General features: G+C 53.5%; 1 protein-coding gene across 1 annotated transcript in view; it reads right to left on the bottom strand.

Moving 5' to 3' along the window:
- Positions 1 to 314: 314 nt before the first annotated feature.
- Positions 315 to 26,132, bottom strand: part of Zcchc24 (zinc finger CCHC-type containing 24) — a 53,342-nt gene continuing 27,524 nt past the window's right edge. The window contains exons 3-4 of the mRNA XM_042690340.1: positions 7,943 to 8,107; positions 315 to 4,321 (exon numbers count right to left, since the gene is read on the bottom strand). Coding sequence (XP_042546274.1) covers positions 4,208 to 4,321; positions 7,943 to 8,107 — 279 coding nt within the window. The 3' untranslated portion in view covers positions 315 to 4,207. The remainder of the gene's footprint in view (positions 4,322 to 7,942; positions 8,108 to 26,132) is intronic.

Below are 26,132 nucleotides of genomic sequence, written 5' to 3'. Positions count from 1 at the left end.
TGCCAGGCCCTAGCCTGCCATCCTAGGCAGATTCTCTCCTATATATGGTTACCCAGAGGCCCAGCCCTGAGCTGATGTGTGACCTAATCTGTCAACAATCTCACCCAGCCTGGGGCCCAGTTGGAGGAGAGGCCTCACCCCGGAGATGGTGTCCACTTGGGGGCAGAGAGGCTGGGAGGAGGCAGATCAGATTAAGAACTCAGAGGCAAGACAAGACCTGCTGCTGCCCAAGCCCCTCCCCACACTGGCGTTGTCCTTGGCCTGTGAAAACGTCCATCTTCCCCTGGTGCCCAGTGTAAACAAACCCACAAGCCTCTTGCTTTTCAAAGTCCTTTTTAATACAGCATGAAAAGGATATAGTCCCATAGGCAAGCCAAATACAGAGTCTCCAGGTATAAGGCACACAACGGAATGCCATCCCGGGCGCCCTTGGCAGGGTGGGTGGTCTATACCAGCTACCCTCCAAGTGGGGGCCCACGGGTTCTGTTTGTCTTTTTAGCTGGACACACACACACACACACACACACACACACACGCGCACACACACACACACAGACAAGGACAAGGGACAAGGGGGTGGAGGTCAAACAGTGAGGTTGGCCATGAGAGTGGTGATCACAGATGCCACCAGCCCTGGGGAAGGCGCAGGTGGGCAGGCCTTGGCACTCGGCCACTTCACTGCGGGCAGGAACACCTCCCTTTTATTTTAGGGTTAGTTGTTACACTGGGCTACAATGTAGTGAGGTTGGATTAAGTATTTGTTCGGCGTAGATTCAAGTCTATTAGATGTTGGAGGGGCAGGTGGGCAGATCCAAGTTCACAGAGCGAGGGGGCCCAGGGGCATGGCTCATATACAAAAGCTGGGCAGGGCCACCGGAAGGCTGTGGCTGGCGCTGCCTCTCCCCCTCTTCTTGGGTCTGGCTGGTCCATGGAAGAGGGCTGGTTTATCAAAAGCTTTCTTCCCCTTGTCCATACCCCCCTTTCCCCTGCATCCCCCCATGAAATTTAATAAAATCATCTTAATAATAGAAAAACACAAAGGCTGGAGAACATCTATTACAATGGTGTGTTAGTTAATATCAACATTAACAAACACACAATGGGGTCACTGCTCCCCCCCTTTTTTGCTATGTGTCTATAAAGAGCTCCCCTTAAGAAAGGCAATATGTTCCAAAATACACATATGTATAAATACAAGAGCATATTAATAAATCTAAACATTTGACTAGTACACTGGCTACTATTTAATACTGATATTTTCACCCAAGAGGGACAATACAGACTAATAATATGGCTTAGAGAATTGCAAAGATTTTTTTCTCTCATCAGAATTATGTACCCACTTCATATAATATTCTATGTAGATAATATTTCCTTCTTAATGTAATTCGGTTGCATACTTTTTACATACTAAAGCATAATAATAAAAAAGCTAATAATAGGAAAAAGAGAAAAGTTCTCACTACAAATATTTTCTTTCAGCTCAAACGGCTTTGCAAAATGCTTCCAGAAATCTTTAATATTTTATTGCCTTCCTAAAAAAACTGAAGTGTTGAAAAATGCCTCCTTTTTCTTTGCTTTTTAAAATCTCAAAAATATCAAACCATAATCATCCTTTTCTTTTTTCTTTTTTCTTTTTTTAAAAAGGCCCTCAAATATATACAGACAAAAAAAAAAATCACCGTAAGATTTTTTTTTCCATGAGAAGCTACCAAATTCAGTGTTGTGACAAAAACTGGTCATTCAGAAATGTTAACATCTGTGAATTTTTCCCCTTCATAATACACACATAGTATTTTTATTTTGTTTTTTTTAAAAAAGGAATTCTGTGTCAAGTATAACTCAAAATAAATACAAATTCACAAATAGAGCTATGAGTACTTCATGTATATGGCATCCACTATAACCTCTCAACTAGATCGCTAGATCTACTTAATACACGCAAATGTCCCTTTTGAACTTAATTACAACTGCACACTTTCCTGTACCCTGGGCTACCAGATCCTCTGAGCACTTAATTCTCCAAGCACTAGCTTGGGCAGTGGTGTCTTTTGCTGACCCTGGAAAGCTCCCAAAGTCAGAGAGAAAGGAGGCACGTAGGGACTGCCCCAGGCGGAGGTGGAGGTGGAAAGGCAGGACTCTGCACAGATGTCATTACAGGGTAATGCCCGCCAGCTGGACCAGCCACCGAACAAAAAGGTCACTTTGGGGTGACAGCTCTCCTGCTGGCCTGGCTTCTTGTGGTCTGGAGTCTGTGTTCTGTTCGGGGTGTGGGATTCCTCCCTACCTTTGCAGCCGGGTTGGCAGGCCTTAGATCTCCTTAGCCAAGGGACCCCATTCATTGTCGCAGCTGAGACAAGCACACGGCTCCATCCCCCACCCCCAACATTCAGAAGGATGACTGACAGCAACAGCTCCTTCTGGAGGACAAAAACACTAGGTCATGGCCACCAGCTCTTCCCCCAGGGCAGCAGCTGGCTGGAGTCCTTGGTGACAGTCCCTAGAGGGAGCTGAAGCTGTCTGCAGCGGCTTGCTGCCCCCAATGGGTGGGCGTGGGGGAGGGCTGCAAATAAATATACATATCTTAAGTGCTCAGAGGGCATGTCCCCCCCAAAAAAACCATCCTACAGTGCTCCACCTATAGAAGCACTCAGTCTCTCACTCATTCCCTGGACCTTGGTTAACACTTTACGGTAACTCTTCAACTGTACAAAGCATGTTCACTTGCAAACAGAAGGCGACTAGGCACCAGACAGGTATGCTCCAGCCATGGTAAACATTTGAATTTCAGGACCATTTTGTGGCCTGATTTCTTTTTTTCTTTTCCTTCTTCTTCTTTTTATTTTTTTCTTCTTTTTCCTACAGAGTCATAGTGTTGGGGGAAAAAAAAATCAAGCCACCAATCCTGGTTGCTGATTCTCTCCTTCCCCAGGGAGAAAAAGACAACCTACAGACTGGGGAAAGGGAAGGGGTGTGTTTCTACTTGCCCTACGATGTGCCCAGAGGCCTCTTGGCTCCCTTAGGAGGTAGGAGGAAATCACTGTCCCCGGTTTTCAAATGCGAGGTTCTGTGACATGTTTCAGGCATTGCCCCCTGCCCCAGCCAGGAGGGCTTGGGGAGACTTAGGTGAAGAGAAGGGTCCTTTTCTGTGTTTGCAGGGAAGGGGACATAAACACAGGGGTCACAGGGGTGGACTCAGCTTCCCTCTCCCTGACTTCCTAAAGGACTGATGGGGGAATGTCTGACAGGTATCTTCCCCCCAAACCTGGGATTCCCCCCAAATAAAGCTCTCTGTCCCAGCGAGGTATCTGGACAGCATCAAAACTGACAGGCACTGTCAGTTTTACTGTCTGGTGTCACTCTCTGACAGGGAAACTGAGGCTAGAGATGATATGTCTTTGCCCCTGAGTCCTTCCTGCCAGGGCAGCTTCTATATGGGAGCCTTGGTAGGATCACAGCCCCCTCCCCTAATGGGGGTGAAAGACCAAGGGGGAGAGAAGGAAATGGGCTTGCAGGACCCAAGCCTGTGGGAGACTGTCTCTGGACCAGAGGAGTCATGGGAATAGGGGGGTGCACCATGTACTCACAGAACACTGCCCAACAGTTCACCCTCTGTGCTCCAGGCTCAAGGGGACCCTGGATGAGGGGCAATGCAGTGACATCCCAGGTGGGTGGGGTTTGATCTGAGTGTGGTTGGGAACAGAAGCCCCTCCCCAGCCGTGGCCAGAATGGTGTCTGCTCCCTGTGAGGGCATGTGAAGGATTGAAAACTAGGACATTCAGCGAGGGGCTTGTCACATAGCATGCTGGAAGGTTCTGGGAGCTGACCTGGCTGGTTTTGAGGAGATGATTCCCCCCAACCCCCCACCATTACAGATCTCGGGATTCACAGTTCATTTAGTGCGCTGGTGGCCAGACAAGACTGCTCACTTAGAAGGGACTCTCAGGAGAAGAGCCTGGAGAGGGCGAGGGATCCCAGCTCTGACCTCAGCTTTTACTTCTCTACAAACCCCTGCCTCCCACAACCCTGCTGTCAAACTTCTCAAGGCCTCCAGGAGCCCCCAGACCAGGCCGGCAGCCTGAGAAGGCTGCCCCCTCCCCTGGCCCGGCCAGGAGCCTTGCAGTCCCGCTGAGCAGCCAGGAAAGTGGTGGCCAGCAGGCCAGACAGCTGGCAGGGTGCTGGCAGGGTGTGGCGGCTGTGATGGCAGTCACTGCACACGGCGGCAGTAGTAGCCCAGGACCTTGCACTTCTCACACAGATGCTGCGGATGCTCCTTGCTCTGGTCAGATACATCCAGACCGTCGGGCTTCTCCAGGGGTCTCTGCAGAGATGGAGGGAGGGGACCCAGGGATGGACCGACACACAGGGAGAAACAGAAGAAGCGTGAGACACCCAGAGAGACAGGGGACACGAGAGGAGACAGACGCACGGACACACAGAGACAGAGTGATACATGCAGAGAGACCAAAGGAGATATATAGCCTAGTGCTGCTGGCTCACACCTGTAAGCCTAGCTGTTCAAGAGGCTGAGATCTAAGGATCACAAGTTGAAGCCAGCCCAGGGCAGGAAAATCCATGAGACTCATCTCCAATTAACCACCAGAAAACTAGAAGCGGAGCTGTGGCTCAAAGTGGTAAAGTGCTAGCCTTGTGAGAAAAAGCTAAGGGAAAGTACCCAGGCCCTGAGTTAAAGCCCCACAATTGACAAAAAGAAAGGGAAGGAGGGAAAGAGGGAAAGAGGAAGAGAGGGAGGGAGAGAGGAAAAGAGGGAGGGAGGCGGAGGGAGGGAGAGAACAAGAGAAAGAGAGAGCAAGAGAGAGAGAGAGAGAGTGCATATAAGGCAAGATACACTGGAAGGGGCCCAGACTAAGAGACAGAAATGTATATCCAAAGACACAGACACACACACACACACACAAACACACACACACACAGACACACACACACAGACACACAGATACACAGACACACAGATACACAGACACACAGACACACAGATACACAGACACAGACACTCACAGGCACACACAGACACACACACACACACACACACACAGACACACACACACAGAGCTTGATCCTCCACCCCACCCCTTCCTCTCTGAGTCGCTCAGCACAGAGACAGGATCCAGCTAACAAAGACTTCTTCCAGATGAGGAAAAGGAGTCCCAGGGCAAGGGAGACCCACCCCCCAAACCCTGATTCTTGGTGTCCCGTCTTCTTTCCTGGTCTCTTGTCCCCTCTCCCCACTCGGGACAGTCTTAGGAGTCAAGGAAACAGCCTGGATTCAGTCACAGACTGCAACCTTGGTATGAGTGAGACTTAACTTACCAAAATTGGCCTGGGGCTTGGCGTTACCCCCTTTCCCAGGGACTGGCCTACCCTGCCCGGTTTGTTGAGTTACTGTATGAATGGAACCTCATTGTTTTCTAACGGGGAAACTGAGACCCAGAGAAGGGAGACAACTTGCCAGAGCTCTCAGCCTTCACCCTCCTGCATGTTTAAGGTGGGCCCTCACAGTACCTCCTCTTCAGGACTCAGGAAGGACCCAGAAGAATGGTGGACTACAGAGCCTATTTCTGAGGGCCCCAAGTCCTTGCTCCCCAAACCCAGGGAGGATGTCTCCTGGGAAATGAAAATATAACAGTTTCCTTACCAGCCATGGAGTGCTGTTTCCCTCCAGTTGCTGCCCCAGCCCCCAGTTCCTGCCTGCAGGAAGGATTCCCTGAACAGATCTGGGGGTCTCAGAGGAGAGCCACAGCTGAGGAGAGGGGCCGAAACTGCCGGGCTGACATGGAATGAGAACCCTTAGATGCCAGACATGGCCCAGGATGGCCCGGGACGGTCAGGGGAGGGTAGTGAGGCCATCACTGCCCAGACCAGACTGTGAACTGCTCGAAAGTAGTACAAAAGATGGGCGCGGATGGCTCATGCCTGTCATCCTAGCTACTCAGGGGGCTGAGATTTGAAGATTGTGGTTTAAGTCTATGGGATTCTTATCTCCCATTTACCATCAAAAAGCCAGAAGTGGAGGCATGGCTCAAGTGGTAGAGTGAAAAATTAATGGAGTGAAAAATTAATGGAGAGCCCCCCTGGCCTCAAGTTCAAGCTCCAGTACAGGTATAAAACAAACAAACAATTTGCATTAGAGACTAGGAGAGTGCCTGGCACACACAGAGTGCTGGCCAGTATTAATATTAGGTGTTATTAGTGCTATGGTATAGGGTGTGGCCTGGCTGGGGACAGAAAACCAGGTGAGTTCCTTTGAAACTGGTCTCCTTAGCCCTGGGATCTTCTGATCTGTGGTGGTGACCCCTGATGCCTGGTCCTCTGTGGGCCTGTCTGCTCAGCCTAGCTCAGCCTGCCCCCAGCAGGCTCCATGGGGCGCAAACTGGGGCTCCTCAGCTGAAAACACCCAGCAGTTGGACCTCCCCCACCCCCCACAGGGAGGAGGAAGAGGAGGGGCAGGTCTGGCTGGCACAGCTGGGGCTTAACAAGAAACAGATGTGGCAGAGCCAATTGCTGAGGGGGCCCAGGCCAGAGCTTGGGGTGGAGGTGGGGAGGGGCAGGATAAGTCAGCCAGCCCCTCTCTATGTGGGGGACCTGGGAAGGGCTCCAGTGTCTCCTCCAGCTCTTCAAAGGATCCTGACAGCCAGTCATGGGAAAGGGCACTACCTCAGGCCCCTCCCCAGCTGTGGAGAGAAGCCAATCACGCTGCCTGGAAAAGGACTCTGAAATCGCTGACCCTTAATGCTTGCTGCCACAGTGACCCTGCCCAAGCCCCCTCTTCTCTCTGGGCCTCAGTCTCTCTGATGCACACAGTAGGTGCTCAACAAACACTGGCTGAAGGACTGGGAGAGGAAGAGTAGAGTCAAATGCTCTTGAAAGGTCCTTCCCCTTGGGCCCTTGGGTGCTCCAGCCCTGACAGTGTGGAGGGGCCAGATGGGGCCCATGAGGCAGGAGATCCCATGGCCACAAGGGGGTGGCCTGGTGTGTGTAAAAGGGACACAGTGAGCACATGCTGGGGTAATGAGGTGCTATTGAGGAAACAAGGACTTGGGTCCCACTGGCTTGTGGGTGCTGAGCTGGTCCTGCCTCTCTGTTCATAGAAAATGTGGGTCATAAAGACAGAGACCCCCAGGTCTGCAGCCCAAACCCAAGCATTATCATGTACCCCCCCCCCCCACACACACATAGCTACCCATCTGCCTCCTTCAGGTCTCATGCTGTCTTCCAACCCTAAACCTAGCCCCTCCTCATGAACCTCTGCTTTTCTACTGAGTTGGAGGGGCCAACCCCTTGCCTCAGTTTCCCCCTCAGGAAGGAGGGAAACACATCAGGCTGACTTCAGGGGCTGTCTGAGAGGATGACAGGTATACCTTAGAAGGTGTGTGTAGCAGGGATGGACACATTGCTCCAAGATACCCAAGTCACAGGAGACTAGGCTGGTCCATAAGCAGGCCTCAGGACCAGGCTTGAGTTAGTAGATTGTTTGCAAACATAAGTGCAAGCTCAGCTCATAAGTAAGCCCTCCCACTGAGGACCCTCCCTAGACTAACCTGTGTGTACCTGTGATGACTAAAAATAAAGCTGAGAGCCCTGTGGCTCTTAAGCTCCCTTGGGTGTCCACAGCCTCTGCTGTCTGGGCCCATTTAGCTTCCCACCCCATTCCTGTCCATCACTGGGCTGTCCCAGTCCATCATTCCAGTGAGACCAGGGGGCCCTTCCCAAGGCCACGCCCACTGCATCCACTTGGCCGGGCCCCACAGGGAGGCCACGCCCCCTGACTCGGTGACCACGCCCATTGGCCCTCCCACCAAGCACTCCCCTGCGGTGTCCCCGCCCACCACCAGCCCCGCCCCGCCCCCTGGTGGCCCCAGTAGCCAACACCGACGGACCCTCCTGCCGAGCCTCCCCGCCCACTCCCCGCGGCCACGCCCACCTGCTTGTGTGGGTACACGTTGATGTGGCACTTGATGCACTCTTGCCCCATGTTGGCCCACGAGTTGCCGCTCATCCATTTTCTCTTGCACTTGGGACACTTGTACTCGCCAAAGCAGCGCTTTTTGCCCTGGTACGGGGTCAGACCCTCTCCTTTGGGCCGTGCCTGGAGGATAGAAAGCAAACACAGGCGTTTGAGGATGAGGAAGCCAAGGTGGCGCCCCTCGGGGGTGTCTCAGTGTGCACCCCCCTGTCCCGATGTGCAAGCAGCTGGAGAGGACTGAGGTCACTCCAGATCTCTCCAGGCTTCAAGATCTCTGCTATCCCTAGACAGGAAGGGGAATCGAAGGAGGAATGGCGAGGTTATTTCCCTAACTGGGGTGTCACACGGGGGCAGCTGGTGGTCACAGAGGCACACATGCTCTTGGCCCACCCAAGACAGGCACACAGACAGGTGTGCAGCAAGCCACCCCATTTCCACAGGTTCCCCCTCTCACAAGCACTGTCTCTAGTCGGGCCTTTAATTTAGGTCCTTCCTGCTTCCCCCCCCCCCCCCCCCCCCCCCCCCCCCCCCCCCCCCCCCCCCCCCCCCCCCCCCCCCCGCCCAAGGGTTGAAATTAACCACCCAAGAACTGGAAGCAATCTCAATTTTCTGTCTACCACCCCAGACATGGCTGTGTGCAGACACATTGGACATGCTTGCGCACTGGCTTTCTTCTCCGGTGTCAACTAGAAACAGATCCACACTGGCTCCATAGCTTCCTGCGGGCACTTAATAACACATCTCCCTGTCCCACATCATCACGATCATCGCAACACTGAGCTGTTCCATTAATAGTTACACAACCATGGAATCCAAGTTCAGGCACATTCACCTGTTGGTATTTCCAAAAATCTAGGTAGTTCCCATTCTTCTGTTATCACAAACCAGGCTACCATGAACAGCTCGGTATGTGCATCATTTTGTATATGTAGGGTAAATTTGCAGAGGTGAAATATCTGAGTCAATATGAACTATCAATTATCAATTGTGTGTGTGTGTATGTGTGTGTGTGTGTGCATGCTGGTCTTGAGGCTTGAACTCAGGGCCTGGGCACTATCCCTGAGCTTTTTTGCTCAAGACTAGCACTCTACCACTTAAACCATAGCTCCATTTCTGGCTTTTTGGTGCTTTATTGGAGTTATTTGTCTCAAGGACTTTCCAGCTTCAAACTTCAGGTTGGCTTCAAACTGTGATCCACAGATCTCAGCCTCCTGAGTAGCTAGGAATTACAGCCACCAGCGCCCAGCCTGCGCTATTCATTTTTCAGGACAACCTCACAACAAATGGGTACTGCGCCCCACCCCAGCACACTGCACGGTCTCCAACTTCACATTCCATGCCCTCACCCACAGTTTCACTGTCTGGCCTCCCTCCCGAGAAGTTCCGCCTCTAACAATTTTGTTTTCCTTGACTTTAGTTATCTGTGGTCAATTGTGGTCTGAAAGTTATTCCATGGGAAGTTCCTGAGTTGTGCAACTCGGAAGTCTTCAATGACTCACTGCTTTGAGTAGTAGCAAGGTGCGATCACTCTTCTCTTCCACAGTGGGACTCACTCTTTGTTTAGCGGATCAGAGTTGTATATGCCACCTGCCCGTTAGTTAGTCACTCAGTAGCTGTCTCAGCAGCAATGTTCACCACCTGAACCCGTTTTACACAGTAACAGCCCAACTGTGCCAGGGGAATCTACGCAGGCAATCAGGATACACCGCAGGGAAGCTATAAAGCACTTTCTTAAGGTGAAACTTATCTCAAACAAGGAAAGACAAAATATATGCTGAGATTACTTAGATGGATGGCTAGAACTAGATCCTCTGTTTGTGGAATTGTGAAGAAAAAGAAATTTATGCCACATTGCATAATAAGTGCTTAGTGAAGAAGGGAGACGCCAAGACCTGGAGGCTCACACTTGTATTCACAGCTACTCAGGAGGTGGGAGATTCAGAGGGTTTGGCATTTAAAGCCAGCCTGAGCAGAACAGTCCTTGAGACTCTTATCTCTAATTAATCAGCAAAAATCTGGAAATGGAGCTATGGCTCAAGTAGTAGAGTGCCAGCCTTGACTGAAAAAGTTAAGGGAGAATGTCCAGGCCCTGAAATCAAGCCCCAGTACTGGTTCTCTCTCTGTCTCTGTCTCTGTCTGTCTGTCAGTCTCTCTTTCTCAATCTGTCTCTGTGGTGGGGGAGCAGAGGCAATGGAGGTGCTGTAGAGGCCAGGCTGAGACCCAGGAGGCATCAGTCCAAAGAAGAAGTTTCCAGATATGGGAGGGAGGCCTTCCTCTCATTTGGAGGTGGAGGTAGTAAGCAGAGTTAGCTTCCTTCATCTTCTAGAACATTCCAGGGAAGGATGGAGAAAGACAGAGGAAGGCTGCCTTGCCTCAGAAATGTGCTGGTAGAGCACAAGGAAAGGAGGGATGAGGCCTGACATTTGTGTTCCGTAGGATGGGAACAACCTGGAACTCCTCTTCCAGAATCCTGTGGGTCAGGGAGTGCTCTCAAGCCGGGTGACAGCTGGTGACACTGAGACCCAGGAACGAGGTGAGACTCTTTTCAAGTGGCTGGCAGCAAGGCCACCCTGGCCACCTCATCTGTCTGCCACCACCAGGTCCAGGCTAGGGAAAGGGAGGAACCCCCCCCAAACAGGAATGTTAGGAGAAAATGCTTAGGCCCTCCCAGATCACCAGTCACCTAGTGCTGGAGGAGCTTCCTGCATGCTGGGGGAGGGGTGGCCAGCAGAGCCAGAGGAAGAGACAGTGATAGAGGGAAGACAGGCCAGCGGGCAGCGCCCAGCGGAGAGCAGCCACTTCCTGGAAGGTTCTGTGCAGACATTGTTTATGCTGACCAAAGAGGGCAGAGCCAAGAGAGAAGGCATTTTTGAACAGAACAAAAGCCTTTCTGGTTCCCTTGCTTTCTCCCAGAAAGGTGCAGCTCCTTCTCATAAACATCAGCATGAAGCAGATGGTCACTGCTGACATGACTCTCTCTGTAGGGGTCACCACCCACCCTGGATGGGTAGGCTGCCAGGCCCAGGAGGCTCTACTGACCCCACCTCCTGCCACGGTACACACACACACACACACACACACACACACACACACACACACACACACACACATACACATCTGTCAGGACGCCACCTGGCACCTCTCACTGGGGTTCAGACACGTCCTCTGGGGACCTCAGAGGCCAGGGAACTTGCTCAATGGCCTGTGGTGAGTCAGTGACAAAGCTGACCTCTAGATCCTCTGACCACCAGATGGGGGGCTAGAAGAACTATGGCAGAGCAAGCTGGGAAGGGGAGCCCGAGCTGGGGGGGAGAGGTAGCCCGTGAAGGAACAAAGAAGGCAAAGCTAACCCAGGCTTGTCATCCTAACTACTCAGAAGGCTGAGAACTGAGGATCGCGCTTTGAGGCCAGCCTAGGCAGAAAAGTCTGTGGAATTCTTATCTTCAATTAACTACCAAAACAAAAAACAAAACAAAAAACCAAAACAACAACAACCACAACCAAAAAAACCCCACAAAAAACCAGAAGTGGAGCTGTGACTCAAGTGTTGAGAGCCAGCATTGAGTAAAACAGGTAAGGCACAGTGCCTAGGGCCTAAGACTGAGCTCTAGTACCAACATATGAGAGAGAGAGAGAGAGAGGACAGAAAGAGAGAGGAAAGAAGGAAAGGAAGGGAAGGGGTAGTAGGAGCTGAGGAGACACATAGGCAGGCTGGCTAGCAGCTTGGGTCTAAGCAGAGTGCTATAACACTCTGGACATTTCTTCAGAATGATTCTGTGTAGGCTTCCCACCAGACCAGCTAGGAGGTGGTGAGCTCTCTATGATCAAAACAGTGCCCAGGACTGGGAACAACTATCAGAGAGCCTGCCAATGGAACCTTTGCCCTGGTTAGGCGGTTGGGCCTGGTGACTCTCAGTGTTCTTCCAGTTACGAAGCCTCACACCTTGGAGTTGGTGAAGGTAGCTAGAGCAGGTGTGGACGGAGAATGAAGTCAGATACTGCTGAGAATGGGGGTGGACAGTTATCTTTTCCTATTGTCTTCCTTTCCCTTTCCTTTCCTTTCCTTTCTCCTCCTCTCTCCCTCCTTCCCTCTTTCCTCCCTCCCTTCCTTCCTCCTTTCCTTCTTTCCTTCCTCTTTCTCTCTTTCCCTCCCACCCTCCCTCCCTTCCTCTTTCTTTCTCTTCTTTCTCTCTTTCTTTCTTTCTTTCTTTCTTTCTTTCTTTCTTTCTTTCTTTCTTTCTTTCTTTCTTTCTTTCTTTCTTTCTTTCTTTCTTTCTCTCTCTCTCACTCTCTCTCTTTCTCTTTCTTTCCTTCCAGTACTGAAGCTTGAATTCAGGACCTGGGCACTGTTTTGCTCCAGGTCGCTGTTCTACCATTTGAGCCACAGGTCCATTTCTGGTTTTTTTGTTGGTTAATTGGAGATAAAGAGTCTCACAGAATTTTCCTGCCCAGGCTGGTCTGGGAATTGTGATCCTCAGATCTCAGCCTCCTGAATAGCCAAGATTACAGGCGTGAGCCACCGATCAGCGTTCTGGAGGACAAGGAAAATCTGGACCCAGCCACATTCCACCCCAACATTCGGTTACACCCACTGGACAAATGACAACAAAGCCATTAGGATAGTAAAGATGGTTTTTGTTAGGAGCTGGGAAAGGGCTTAGAGAGAAGGTAGGGTGAGCGGTGAAATACTGCCTCTGTCTCCAGCTGAGAGAAGAAAAAAATGCACAAGAATAAAAACTGCCAGGAAACCAGCCAGAAAGTTTCAGGAGTTGCCTCTAGGACATGGGGCTGGGGATGATTTTGTTTCTGCTTATGTTCTGTCCTAATTAATGAAAGGTCTTTCATCATGTGTGGGTTGGACTTGGCGGAAGATAATGCTGGCTTAACCAGACCACTTCCTGGCTTGCAAGACCCATCCTGTCCATCAGGGGGCACCCTGGGCTTTGCCGAGGTGGTGGGAATCCAGTGGGGAAGGCAGCTCAGTCTACACTTGTCCCTGGCAGTGCCCATGGGTGGTACTATCTGCTGGCTCGGTTGGACCATATTCTTGTCCACAGAGCTATGCTGCCAGCCACAGAGGCATCCTCACTCTTCTACCTGGTCTGCCATTTTGAGGGACGTGAGAAGTGACCTGTGACACAGTCTGATTGATCTCCCCACTCTAGCAAATCATCCTTGGGGTGAAGCCTGGTTCCCTCTTTTAGACTAAGAGTCCCCTTTTCATGGAAATGACAGTTGTGGCTCAGGGAAGGAAGGGAGGGCAGGGTAGGAGACTGAGGACTTTCTCCTCTTTGTTTGTCTCAACGTCATGCTGGCTGGACAGCAGTCTCCAGCTGTGGGACGGCCCCCCCCCCCCCCAGACCTGGCCTCCCCACTGGTCCTGCCCAGGAGGACAGATGCATTTCCTACCAAGCCCTGACTTAGAGATATCGCCATTACCCTTCCATTAGATGTCAGTGAGGGTCTGGCCCACTTTAAGACCGGAGCAGAGGCGTTATCCAGGCAAGGGAATACCAAGATGGCACAAAGAGAAGAACCTACATCAGAGTAGTGAGAATCTATAAGTTACTGAAAGTCTTGAGGTGGGTCTTGGCATGCTAGGGGCCAATCCTTCCCCACTGACATCCCCGTCCTCCCCACCTCCCACCAGTGCAGCTCTGAACTATACCTGATCTTCCAGCTGAGAAGCAGGGGCTGAAGCCAAGAGGGTCAGGAGGAGGAGGTGGAGATGAAGAACAGATGGGTACTGAGCCAGTCTCTATTCCCCTGGCCATTAGGTGGCCCTGGCCTCCAGGGCCCTGTCCTGAAGAGAAAGAGCCCTAGGCCTTGTTCAGAACTGGGCTTCCTCACCAACGCAGCACTGGGGGCACTGGGAAAGGACAGGGAGGCCCCAGGGCACTGCCTGGAAGCTCGCCACAAGGGAGGCCCAGATTTCTGCCCGTGAGCCCCTCTTCTTGCTCTCCCTGTTGGAGGTGGCTGGGGGCAAATAGAGGCTGGAAGGCCGATGCTCAGTTGGTCCTTCCAGACCCATCTGGAGCCCAGTTTATTCATCTGCCAAATGAGAGGTCTGAAAGGGCTGGAGATTTTAACCTTCAATGAGCACCTACTATGTGCAGGGCACTTTCTAACATTCCAGTGCACACCTTTTCCATGTGGCAGGGCAGCAAACGGAGGCCCTGGGGAGGACTAAGCATTTGCACAAGGCTTCACCGCTGTGTTCCCATACGTGAACCTCAGCAGCCGACCTTTCCCACTCAGTGCTTGGCCTTGGCCTGAACAGCTGTGAGCAAAAATGAGAGTACAAGCTGGCTCTGACCTTTGACCGCTGACCCCTGGCTGATCTATTCACATCCACTCATTCAAGGAACATCTGTTGTGCACCCCAGTGCTGTACCAGGCTGGATGGAAAATTCCAGAACACAGACATGGACAAGGAAGTTGAAGGCCTACCTCCGTGGAACACAGTTTGGGACCTTCAGAAGGGGCCGATCCTGTGACCCTTTTCCCACTTGTAGCCACGCCCACCCCATCAAGGACACCCCCAGCCATGCACACACCCAAGAGAGACTTATGGAAATATGCTGGGCTTCTATCTTCAGGCAGAGGCCACCCTGGCTCCTGGGTGACAGATGAGTGAACAGAGGCACACCCCCATCACTTAATTATTAAGCAACAGCGTGAGCCAGATATGAGGTCAAGTCGGTCAAGCACCCACATTGGCGCTCTTCCTTCCTCTCAGTGTCTAGGACCCTGCCTCGGGGGACCCTCCGACCCCCGCCCCAGCACATACCCCCGGCAGGTGGGAAGCAGGCTCCCGGCAGCTGCAGGCTGCCAGACGCCCCAGAGGAAGCAGCCGGGCAGAGGGACAGGTGGGTGGGTGCAGCCTGCAGGATGCTGCAGGGGAGGGGGTGCGGGCTGCGCAGAGCCACCCCGAGCTTCCTCCAGTCTCAAGGGCCTCGTTGTCTGAGCGCAGTCGGGTCCATCCCAGCCCGTGTGCCCAGCCCCCTCCCCGGCTCTGGGTTCCTGCTGCAGCCCCCTCCCCCAGGGGCCCAGAAGGCCCAACCCCTCGGCCACCAACCCCCTCCCACCCTGCGAAAATGCCATCCTGAGTCCAAAACACTAGGGTCTGTCAAAGTGCAGGGAACAATGGACGCTTTCACAGTGGCAGGAAAAGCCCTGGGGAGGGGGCGCGGCTGGTGTGGGGGTGCAGAGGGGGGGGCAGAGACAGAAAATGGAGAGGAGGGAGAGACCAGGGAGAAACAGTAGCCGTGTCAGGAGCCAGGGACAGGTGACGGGGGAGGAGGGGGGTAACAAGGAGGGGAAGAAGACATTTGAAGAAAGAAGGAAGAGGAAAGAGATATCCAGGCAGAAACCAATGCTCACTCCAAGGACCCTGAGTAGGAGGGGACCCCAGCACCGTCCATGCCTCCAGGTTCGGGGTCTGTAAGACAACAGCACATCTTGCTCCACATCCCACCACCCGCCAGGCCATCTGAAGCAATCTCAAGCAAGGCTTTTTTTGGAAAGTCAAGACTTTATAATGGCATGCGCAGCTACTCCCGGGGCTATCTGTTTCCTGCTTCTGGCTTTCCTCCACCAGCCAACCACAGGATCGGGGGCTGAGGGCAGGCAGGGGAAGAGGGGCCGGCCAAAGGGGGTGGAAACATCCGAATCACAGGCATTGCAAAAGACCAGGCCTTCCTCTCCCGCTATGACTGCAGACCCAGGGATTGCTGCTGCCTGGCTGTTCTGGGAGGAGGCTACTGGCTGCAGCAGCCCCGCTGTGGTTTGTCAATCACTGCAGAAGACTCCGAAGGGAAAGCTATTTGTTTTCCTGAGTGGACTTCCCATCCTCTAACCTTAGCGTGTGTGTGTGTGTGTGTGTGTGTGTGTGTGTGTGTGTGTGTGTGTGTGTGTGTATGTGTTAGTCCTGGAGCCTGAAGTTAGGGGCTAGTCACTGTCCCTTAGTGTTTTCTGATCAAGGATAACTAGCATTCCACCACTTGAGCCACAGCTCTACTTCAAGCTTTATGGTGGTTAACTGGAGACAGGAATGCCTGGCTGGCTTTGAACCATGATTTTTAGATCTCAGCCTCTTAAATAGCTAAGATTACAGGCTATGAGCCACCGGTATCTGTCGAACCTTAGCTTTTATGGGTCCCTCAAATAAAAAGAAAACAAAGTCACTTCCTGTGAGTCACACGCTCCCCGCCATGCCTGATGCCTGCAATTCCCTGAGCCCCTGACACTTTTCCATCCAGGTATCCTTCTAGGACCAGCTCAAACTCCCTGCCTCCCTGGCTCACAGTGTCCAGCTTCCCTGTCCCAGCCAGGGTTCACTGCCACCCCTTCCCCCTTGGGCTGGCTAGCTGAGAACACAGGAGGCGGAGCTCCTCAAACTCCCAATGGGTTGTGTGGTCAGCCCACTCATCTGGCTGTGGGTCATGTCCTGCCCTGACCTGGCCTCCTGAATGCCACACTCGGAGTTCATCCTGAATTTAAAGAAATGTTGCAAGCTATCCTGTGGCTCCCAAGTGTGGGGGGGGGGGAGAGGGAAAGGGGAAGGGGGCAATGCTAGGTATGGCCCAGATGTCCTTGCCTGAATTAGACAGGCCGCAGGAGATTCCATGCCAGGAGTCTGGCTGGATGGAGGGAGGTTTGCCCAAGGTCCCAGGGATGGAAGGGGGTGGGGGGCAGGTCTCAGCCTGGAGCGAGGAGGCTCTGGGTGTGAGAGCCATGTGGTGGTGGCTCGGGAGGAGCTCAAAATAGCGGTGGGGGAAGGGTGTGCAACGTGGCCACGTGCCAGAGAGGAGCTCGACTCCGCCCTGGTGAGCGAAAAACGCTGCACTCAGCAGTTTGGGGGCCCTGTTCCCGCAGCAGCCAAAGCTGGGGCTCCCAGGGCTTGCCCGGGGAGGGGAGAGGGGCTGGAGGCTAGCCTTCCAGAGCCAGCTCTCTTGCTCCACACATCTCCCCCTCAGAGTCTCAAGCTCTTCTCCTGGCCAGAGGAGGGCAGAACATCAACAACAACAACAATGACCACCACAAAACCCAAGAAGCACGCTTTCTACCTGAGCCTGGGAGCTGTGGGGGGCTGGGGCTGGCCGTGCACCACAGACAGCTTCGCTGTGACTTCATTCTTTCCAGATGGAGACACAAGAGAGGTTAAAAGCGACCTGTCCAAGGTCGCAGAGCAAATACACGGGAGAATGTGCATCCCAGACCTGTGAGCTCCTGTCCAGCTCTCTCACGGTTGCACGAGCTAGCTGAGGTCCCATGGCCACAGCTGAAGGTCAAGGCCACCGGGGGTTCACTGTCATCAGGCAGAGCAGGAGTGGAGACTACCATGGCCAGCCCTGGCCTCCACCTGCCGGCTCTTAGCCATGGTTCCCAGGTGCTGAGAACAAACTGCAGGGAATCCCCTCACTGGTGGGCGCTGGGGGGGGGGGTCCCCCAGGGAGGCTGCCCTTCTGGCACTCCTCACCCCACCAATCATGAGCTGACTCTACTTCCCTCCAGGGCTGGAAGAGCACTGCAAAACCCACTCTTCCCACTGTCCCAAGGGCAAGGGTTTGGGCAGGTGACTGTGGGAGGCAGAGGGTGGGGCATCTGACACGGCACCCCCCAGATCTGTTCCCCTCCCTGAGCTCCAGTTTCCTCCAGAAGTAAAACTTCCAGCATTCCTGCTGCCCCTGCCAACCTATGCCTACAGATGAGCAATGCAAGGCACAGAGAGGTGGGGAGACATGCCTGAAGACACACAGCCAGGAAGTAGAAGAGGTGGGATAGCCCGTGATCCTAGGGACTCAGGAGACTGAGATCTGAAGATCATGGTTCAAAGCCAGCCCAGGCAGGAAAGCCGATGAGACTCTTATCTCCAATGAACCACTAGGAAACTGGAAGTGGTGCTGTGGCTCCAAGTGGTAGAGTGCAAAAAAGAGCTCAGGGAGAGTACCTAGGCTCTGAGTTCAAGCCCCATGGCTGACAGAGAAAGAGAGAGAGAGACAGACAGACAGACAGAGACAGAGAGAGAAAGAGACAGAGACAGAGGGACAGAGAGAGAGGGAGAGAGACAGAGAGACAGGAGACAGAGAGATAGACAGAGATACAGAGAGAGAGAGAGATAAGGGATCTAAACCCAGGCCCATTTTGTACCTCCAACACTGTCTGCTTCCTGCGTGATTTCCAGCTCTGGCCTTCACCTTGTGCTTGACTTGGACGGCCTCATCTGTGACAGTACGGTTGGAAGGTGAGGGGCTGTTGGGAGGGGGCTTACACCCATCCTGTCTCCAGTAGAATCTAATGAAAGCTACACTTCCTTCTAGAAGATGTGTGTGTGTGTGTGTGTGTGTGTGTGTGTGTGTGTACTGGGGCTTGGACTCAGAGCCTGGGTGCTCTTCCTTAGCCTTTTTGCTAAGACTGGTGCTCTATCACACAAGCCATGCCTCCACCTCCAGCTTTTTGCTGGTTAATTGGAGATACGGGTCTCATCTTTTCTGGCTAGGGTGACCCTGAACTGTGATCCTCAGATCTCAGTTTCCTGAGTAGCAGGGATTACAGGTGTGATCCGTGGGCCCTTGGCTCTAAGTGATTATTTGCCTCCAGTGGTCTCTGTCCTCTCTAGGTGTCCCTCAGGTGGCTCCTGAATGCTCCAGGCCAGCTGAGGGCCAGGAGGACACATGGCCCTGTGCCCTGTGCACAGACACTTGCTCCAGCAACACAGGAAGTTAGTGCTGGGGACGGAGCCAGGGCCGAGGAGCTGGGCTGGCTTGGTGCAGGACTGGTGGAATATCAGTGGAGAAGTACCAGGCTGATTCTCTGGCCCAACCCCAAACCTGTGCATCCCCAACATCTGCAAAGCATCGGGGGCCAAACAGTCCTGGGCAGAGCTGGTTGTTGGGGCTGCAGTTTGGGGGTGAGTCAACTCAACCTGCAGTCGTGAGTGGGGAACCCTGGCTATGTTCAGCTCCCTGTCTGGCTCAGCTTCCCTAGCAATCTTTTTAGTTCAGGGAGCTGAGGGCGAGCGCTGGTCGAAGCCATCCACTTGATGCATCCACCCTGAATTGTTACTGCGGTCCTCTGAATCTCAGTGGAGACTGAATGACCAGCCAGGGTGGGGGAACACCCTGTCACAAACCCTCCAGTCACATCCTCAGCCCCTACCTGCCAGGCCCCAGCATAGGGCCTCAAATCAGCAGATGAAACCTGCACCCAAGACTCCTGGCACAACGGACCAGCAGCATGGGGAAGAATTGCATTCAAATTCAAAGCATCTCATTCAAATAATGTCAGTGGTTATGGGAGCTAGGAGGAGGTGGGTTACTAAACTTCCTCCAGGAAGCCCTCCCAACAGACATCTCTCCCCCCACCTCACTCCCCCCACCTGCCCCCACTCCACCATCCTGCATGGCCCTGCATTTGGACATCTCTCTGTAGAAAACACTCAGGATGAACCACTCTTTGTGTCTGTTGCAGCTTCCAACCCCATCTTCAAGGGGAGCTGGGTGCTGGGGCTCATGCCTGTAATCCTTCACTGTTTGAGGGGCTGAGATCTGAGATCTGAGGCTCTTGGTTTAAAGCCAGTCTGGGGAAGATACATTAAGAGCCTCTTATGTTCAATTCACCACCACTCAAAAGCCAGAAGTGAAGGTGTGGCTCATGCGGTAGAGTGCCAGCCTTGAATGGGAAAAGCAAGGCCCTGAGTTCAAATTTCAGTACACACACACACACACACACACACACACACACACACACACACACCAGAAGCAAGATGGGAAAGCCCGAACAGACGGAAGAGGCCCGAGGAAGGGGGTGGCAGCGCCTGGCAACTTCCTGGACCGGCGAGGGACCGCTGGCCCAAGCTCCCAGTCCCTCAGTGTGGTTATTGTCCCTGAGGGGCAGTGAGTGGCTCAATAGGGCCTCTGTCCCTCCCCAGGCAGGCCGGCCTGGCAGCTGGGAGGCGAGAATACTTCCTGTCCTTGCTGCAAGTGCTCAGGGTGGCAGAGGGCGGGGACTCTGAGACAAGCACCCATCTGTGTTCCCCAGAGAAGAGTGCCCAGCTAGAGGAGGCAAGAGATCCTCAGCCTTGTGCCTCAGCCCTTCCCAACCAGCCTGGACCTGGAGCTGTCAGACCAGGCCACCTCCTGGCTCTACCTCAGGGCCTTTGCACTTGCTCTTTCCTCTGCCAAGAACACTACGTGTTCCTGCTTTAACTGATCTCTATACAAGTTGCCATATCTGCAGAGAGGCTGGCCCTGCCAGCCCTGTGTGAACACATCATAGATGACCACATGGCTGTGTCTACATCTTCACTGTCTTGTCTCCCCACAAGGATATGACGGGTCACGTTTGTTTCTCATCTTCTTTTCCACTAAGGGACAGACAGTGCCAGGTATGTAACAGATAATCACGTCATGAATGAAAAGATGAGCATGACAACTTGAGCTTGGTATGGTGGCTCATGCTTGCTCTTCCAGTTAGCTTGGGAGGCTGAGCTTGGGAGGATTGTGGTTTGAGGCCAGCTGGGGGTGTGAGGGAGCTGGCCAGACTCCATCTCAGTCAATCAGTGTGTGATTGTGTGTACCTTTGGTCTCCGTTATTTAGGAGGTATGGGTGGGAGTATCTAGGTCCAAAACTAACCTCCAGGCAAAAGTGCAACGAAACAACAACAACATAAAAAACTAAAGCAAAAAAAAGGCTGGGGCATGGCTCAAATGGTACAGTGCTTGCTTAGTAAGTATGAATCCCTAAGTATAAACCCCAGTACTATAACAACAGCGCAAAGAAAGAACAAGTCTAACCACTCACACTTGATTTTCTACATAGAGGGACATGCATGCTTGTTGGGGAAGAGGATGGGAAGAGGGGTGCAGGGGGTGTAGGGAGAGCCAGATGGAGGAGACTCCAGTGGGTGGGGCTGGAGTCCAGGGCTGGGCGACTGGACAGCATGGTGGCTGGAGGCTGGGAGGTGGCCGAGGGATGCCTGGCTGTCAGGAGGCTTGGGGGAGGGAGTTCGAGGCCCAGGTCTGTAATGACCAGCCTCAGTCACGCTGCGTGCCAGTGGGCCACCAGGCAGGCTCCTCTGTGCTGTGAGGGACCTGGCTATAGCCAGGGCAGGGCCTGGTCAGGCGGAGAGAGAGAGCCAGGCCCTGGTGGTGACCTGTAAGAGAGGCCTAGCCATCCCTGGAAAGCAGGAGTGGATGAGGCTGAGGCAGCCTGGCTAGTACCTGTCCCCCCGAACCTGGACAAGATGCCTGGACTCAGGGTCCACTCCAAAGCTTGTTGCGAGGAGGGCTGGGTGCCCTGATTATAATTCACACCCTCGCCCATCTATGTTTGCTCCCTTGCAGGGGAGCAACTCAGCTCGGAGCAGGAGGCCAGGCTAGGCACAGCCACAGATCCGAGGCAGGCCGCGGCCTTCCCTATCCCTCCCGGTGACTGCCAGGCCCCCGCCTTCCTTCAGAGGAATGAGCAGGAGCAGGAAGCAGCCCCAGGGGGAGAGAAAGGAGTGACCAGAACCCAAGGGGCCGACAGACAACCCCACACAGGTGAGTACTGCCATAGTCTCTGTCTCTTCCCACTGCCCCTTCCACCCCGTAGAGGTGGCCCCAAGTCCAGTGCTGGGAGAAACTGCAGGTCCAGGAAGGGTGGGAAAGACCAGATGGCTGAGGGGACATTGCAATGATGCCATCTCTTCAGAAGAAGCCACTTTCGATTCCCCAGCCCTGGACTGCTGTGACCTTGTGTCCTTGCAGGCAGTCAGGGCAGAGTGAAGCAGTGTTCCAGCTGCGGGGCCCGGAGAGCTGGGTTCAAATCCTGCCAGTGCCGTTTACTGGCAGTCAGAGTGTACAGGGCTTTCTGCATCTCTCTGACCTTCAAGTTCTCATAATTCGAGTGGGAAGAACAACTCCTTCAAGTTCTTAAGGACAAAATGCTTGGTACAAGTCTGGAATTTAGCTCAGAGCTGCCAAAATCACCACAGTGACCACCACTATTACCATCACAACCATCATCACCACTGTCACCGTCAATGCCACCACTATCACCACCACCACCACCACTATTACAACCATCATCACCACTGTTAGCATCAAATGCCACCACCCTCATCACCACCACCACCACCACCATCATCATCACAATCATCATCACCACTACTACCATCTTCATCATCATTGTTATATTTGCCCCAAATCTCACATGCCCCAAGCCTTCAGACTTTTCCTCTAGGAGACTTTTTTTTCAGTACTAGAGCTTAAGGTCAAGCCCTCCACTTGTAGCTTTTTGCCAGTTAATTGCAGATAAGGGTCTCACAAGGGTGTCTTCCCCAGACTGGTTTTGAATCGTGATCCTCAGATCTCAGCCTCCTGAGTAGAAAATCTCACTTAGTTCTCACAGTCTCTCTAGGTCATGATTACTGGCCCCCAACATAGAAAAGCACTGAGAGGGGCTGAGGTTTCCACAAGGTGTCTCAGTGAGGGGAAGGTCCCGGCCCGCCCCCAGCCTCCCAGCTGGACCTGTATGGATGTATGGGTGCACAGGGGTCACCAGTCCCAAGGTGAAAACAGCATGGTGTGGTCTGGCAGGAAGTGGCCTGGCCTGGATCACAGGGGGCTGTGTGCTGTTTTGGGGCCTGGTGAAATTGTGGGCTTATAGGTGTGTTACTTAGGGCTACAGGATGGGCTGTAGCGGTCTTGATCCATGTCAGGCAAGTCATCTCCTCTTTCTGAGCTTATTTTTCTCCATCAGAAATCAGTGTGTGTGTGTGTGACTGCATCCCCCCCCTGCCCCCAGGCCTGCACACAAGGCTCACACAATCACCACCTTGTCTTCAGGAAGACAAAGGCCAGGCCCTGGGCCCTGGTGGCCCAGAGCCCAGATGGAATGGCAGATCACAGAGTTGCTGAATTTAGAATTTTGTTGGTGCCACAACAATCTAGATTCCTGGAATCTCTAGAATTCAGGATAACACCACGTCCCAATGACAGAGGCGAAGCTGCTGTCCCAAAGAACAATAGCGGAGCGCAGAGGAATGCAGCTATGAAGGCGGTCTGAAGCAGCACACTTGGGACAGTCTGACTACAGAACCTCAGGTTTAAAGTCACAAAATCTGTCACCACTGATCGGTGGGGGAACCATCCCTCCGGAAAAGCCTGCACTCCGGCTGTCACACCCTCCGGGGCTCTGGGATTGTGTGGGCTTGACTGGTGAAAGCAGTGTGGATCCCAGACGATACATCCAAACCCTCTACAAGTGGGAAGGTCCATGTGATTGGGTCCATATAGGGAACAGAGACTGTAATTAACTAGCCCGAGGATGTGCCCCAGTCTGGGCACCAAGGTCACGCTCCTTAGGCTTCTGCTTAGTTGTCCTGCCTGGACCCCTTTGGCTCCAAAGTTCTGTCCCTAACTCACTGCATCTGCTTCAGAGGAGCCCTGCTCGACCCAGGATGTTCCCAGCGGCCTTAAAGCACGGCAGCACAGTGAGTGAGACACTCCCCCACCCACAGAGCTACCAGGTAGCCTCAGGGAAGTCCTTGGAGAAGCATCAGAGCCCACCTCCTACCTCCTGCCTGTAATAAAGAGGCCCAGGCAGGCAGGAAAGCAGACTCCAGAGGCCCTTGCCTGGTGGTGGCTTTAAATAAGTCACCATGGTATGAAGGCAACAGGCTCTGCACAGGTGGCCTCCGGGAAACAGATCCAACCACACTCCTAAGGGAACCAAACCACCCAGTGGCCTTGGCTGGCTTGTTCCTAATCAACCAGCAAGGCCTGGTGCTCTATCACTTCAGCCACTCCTCCATTCTCTGGCTCTTTGATGATTGGGTGGAGATACGAGTCTCTCAGATTTGTTTGCCCTGATCCTCAGATCTCAGCCTCCTGCTTAGGATTATAGGTGTGAGTCACTGGCACCTGTGATATTTGCACATGAAAATCTTTTCTTCCTAACAGCTCCTCACTTTCGTGCCTACGGTTTGTTTGCAGCTCTGTTGGCCCAGGAGATCCATACAGCATCCCTAAGGGACAGGCTGGGTGTGCATTGCTGGGTCCACTCTACAGAAGGGGAAACTGAGGCCCACCCAGAGCAAGGGGCTTATTTGTCTGCCCGTCTGACTACACCACTCTCTCCAAACAGCTCATCCATGGCTAGTTAGAACCAAACATGTTGGCAATCTATGAGTGATACCCCCATCATCTAGCATCTAGCACCTATCTATCCTGCCCCCAACTTACCTCAGCCCCAGCCATGCTCTCCAGGGGCTGGGAAGAAACCCTACTGGTCATAATTTTGTGGGTTCGAGTCCAGTGGGCAGGGGATGTCTGAAGAGAAGGCCCTGATGGAGCTGGGGCCATGCTGGGCTCCAAAGGGAATCGGGAAGGAAGATGAGAGAAAGGCACCGGCAGATGAGCCAAGGCCCTGCTGTCCAGGAACCCTGGGTTTTTGTGCTCCTGGGAGAGTCTTTGGGGGCCAAGTGGGTGCTGGGGTTCAGGGAGAAGTTGGGGAAAGGCTCTGCTGGGTCCTTATATGTTCCAGATGGCTTTCCTCCACCCTTCGTGCCAGTGTCAGAAGACCCAGTCTGCCATGAGGGGCGTGAGGCGGGGAGGGGCATGGGAGTCCCTCTGCCCCCTGAACCTCCACCCCCTTCACCCCTGCTGAGCACTATGGGAAGCCCCACTCCTTGTCAGCAGCTTTGCCACACTTCCCCGGACACCCCGCAAGGCGGGTGAGCCCATTTCCCAGATGCCCAGGCGAAGGTCACACAGCTGAGTGGTGTCTGAGTCCAGCTCAATGCTGCCTTGGCAGCTAAGCCAGAACCTTCCATGGGGTTCACAGAGCCAGCTCTGCCCTGAGTTACCCCAAGATGAACATAAAGCATGTGAGAGACACAGGCTAAGAGCTTCAGATCAGACACTCTCAACAGGGAGGAAGTGACAGAGAACAAGTTGTTCATACCCTCAGAGACCAGGCTCTCTCAGCTTGGACAAGAGAAAGCAGAGAAGGCTGGCTGGAAGAGGCCACACTGGAGTATACTAGTCAGCCAGGATTTGGACAGGGTTCAAGTGTCTCCATATATATGCTAGGAGTCTGATGCAGGGGCAGTGGCATTGGGAAATGGCAGCACCCCAGGAGGAGGTGTAGAGGTCACTGGAGTGTGGTTCTGGAAGGATCTAGACAGTCTTGTGACCTCCAGGGTGGGTCTACTGAGAGGATGCTTGTGGCCTGGCTCGTCTCTCCCCTTGCTGTTTTCTGCACCTGTTCCTGTGTTCCTCCACCACCATCCTTGGCCACGGAACCACAGAGCCCTGCCTGCCAGAACCTGTGCTCTGTCCGTAGACTTTGAACCTCCAAGACGATCTTCTCTGTCAACCTCTTTCTGAAGTCAGCCGTGCCAGGAAATTTCACGACAGACAGCAAGCTGCTTCCTGCGGATGTGCTTGCTCCAGTGTGGTGCCTTGCAGACTTTTCCAGTGGCTCAAGGAAGGCCGAGTCCTCCACGTTCACCTGTGCCCACCTCCCTGTCCCTAGGCACAGAGGGCTGGGGAGCTGAGGCACTGATCCCTAGAGGGCCTGGGGCCTCCTCACCCCCACGTGTGACCAAAGGAGAACCTGACACTGAGGATATGAAACTTGCTCTCCTCGGCTCCTTCCTGACAGGCGCGGGGCAGCCGGAAGCACGTAGAAGTGGCTGCCCAGGGTACCCTGTGTCCTGTGTCCCATCTCTCTGTCCCCACCCTGCCCCGCCCCACCCCGGCAGCTGCTCCCACTTGGCAAGACCAGCCCTCTGACTGCCAGATGGGAGCCAGCAGCCTGCAGGTGGTGCGGGCACCTTCCAGCCACGCCCCCTCGGCCTTCTTCCTGCAGAGTTCACCCAGGGAGACACAGCCTCATGGTCTCATCCTCAACAGCCACTCTGGGGGGCACAAAGTTCTCAGAACTATGTGCTCCCCATTTCCAGATTCCAGGGGAGTACAGATTTTGGGTGAGAGCAGAGGTCAAGAACCCTCTGCGGTCCCCCGTGAGCTCTGAGTCAGGCACTGCTCAAACCTCTGGGATTTCTCCAACCAGCCTGAAAGAACTGAATCGCAGAATCATCATCATCATCATCATCATCATCATCATCATCATCATCATCATCATCATCATCACAGCA

Source organism: Dipodomys spectabilis, unplaced genomic scaffold (genome assembly GCF_019054845.1).
Source record: "Dipodomys spectabilis isolate Male_0828 unplaced genomic scaffold, ASM1905484v1 ptg000136l, whole genome shotgun sequence".
NCBI classification, from domain to species: Eukaryota; Metazoa; Chordata; class Mammalia; order Rodentia; family Heteromyidae; genus Dipodomys; species Dipodomys spectabilis.
The sequence above is the reverse complement of the archived record's forward strand: the minus strand, read 5'-3'. Positions and strand labels throughout refer to the sequence as shown.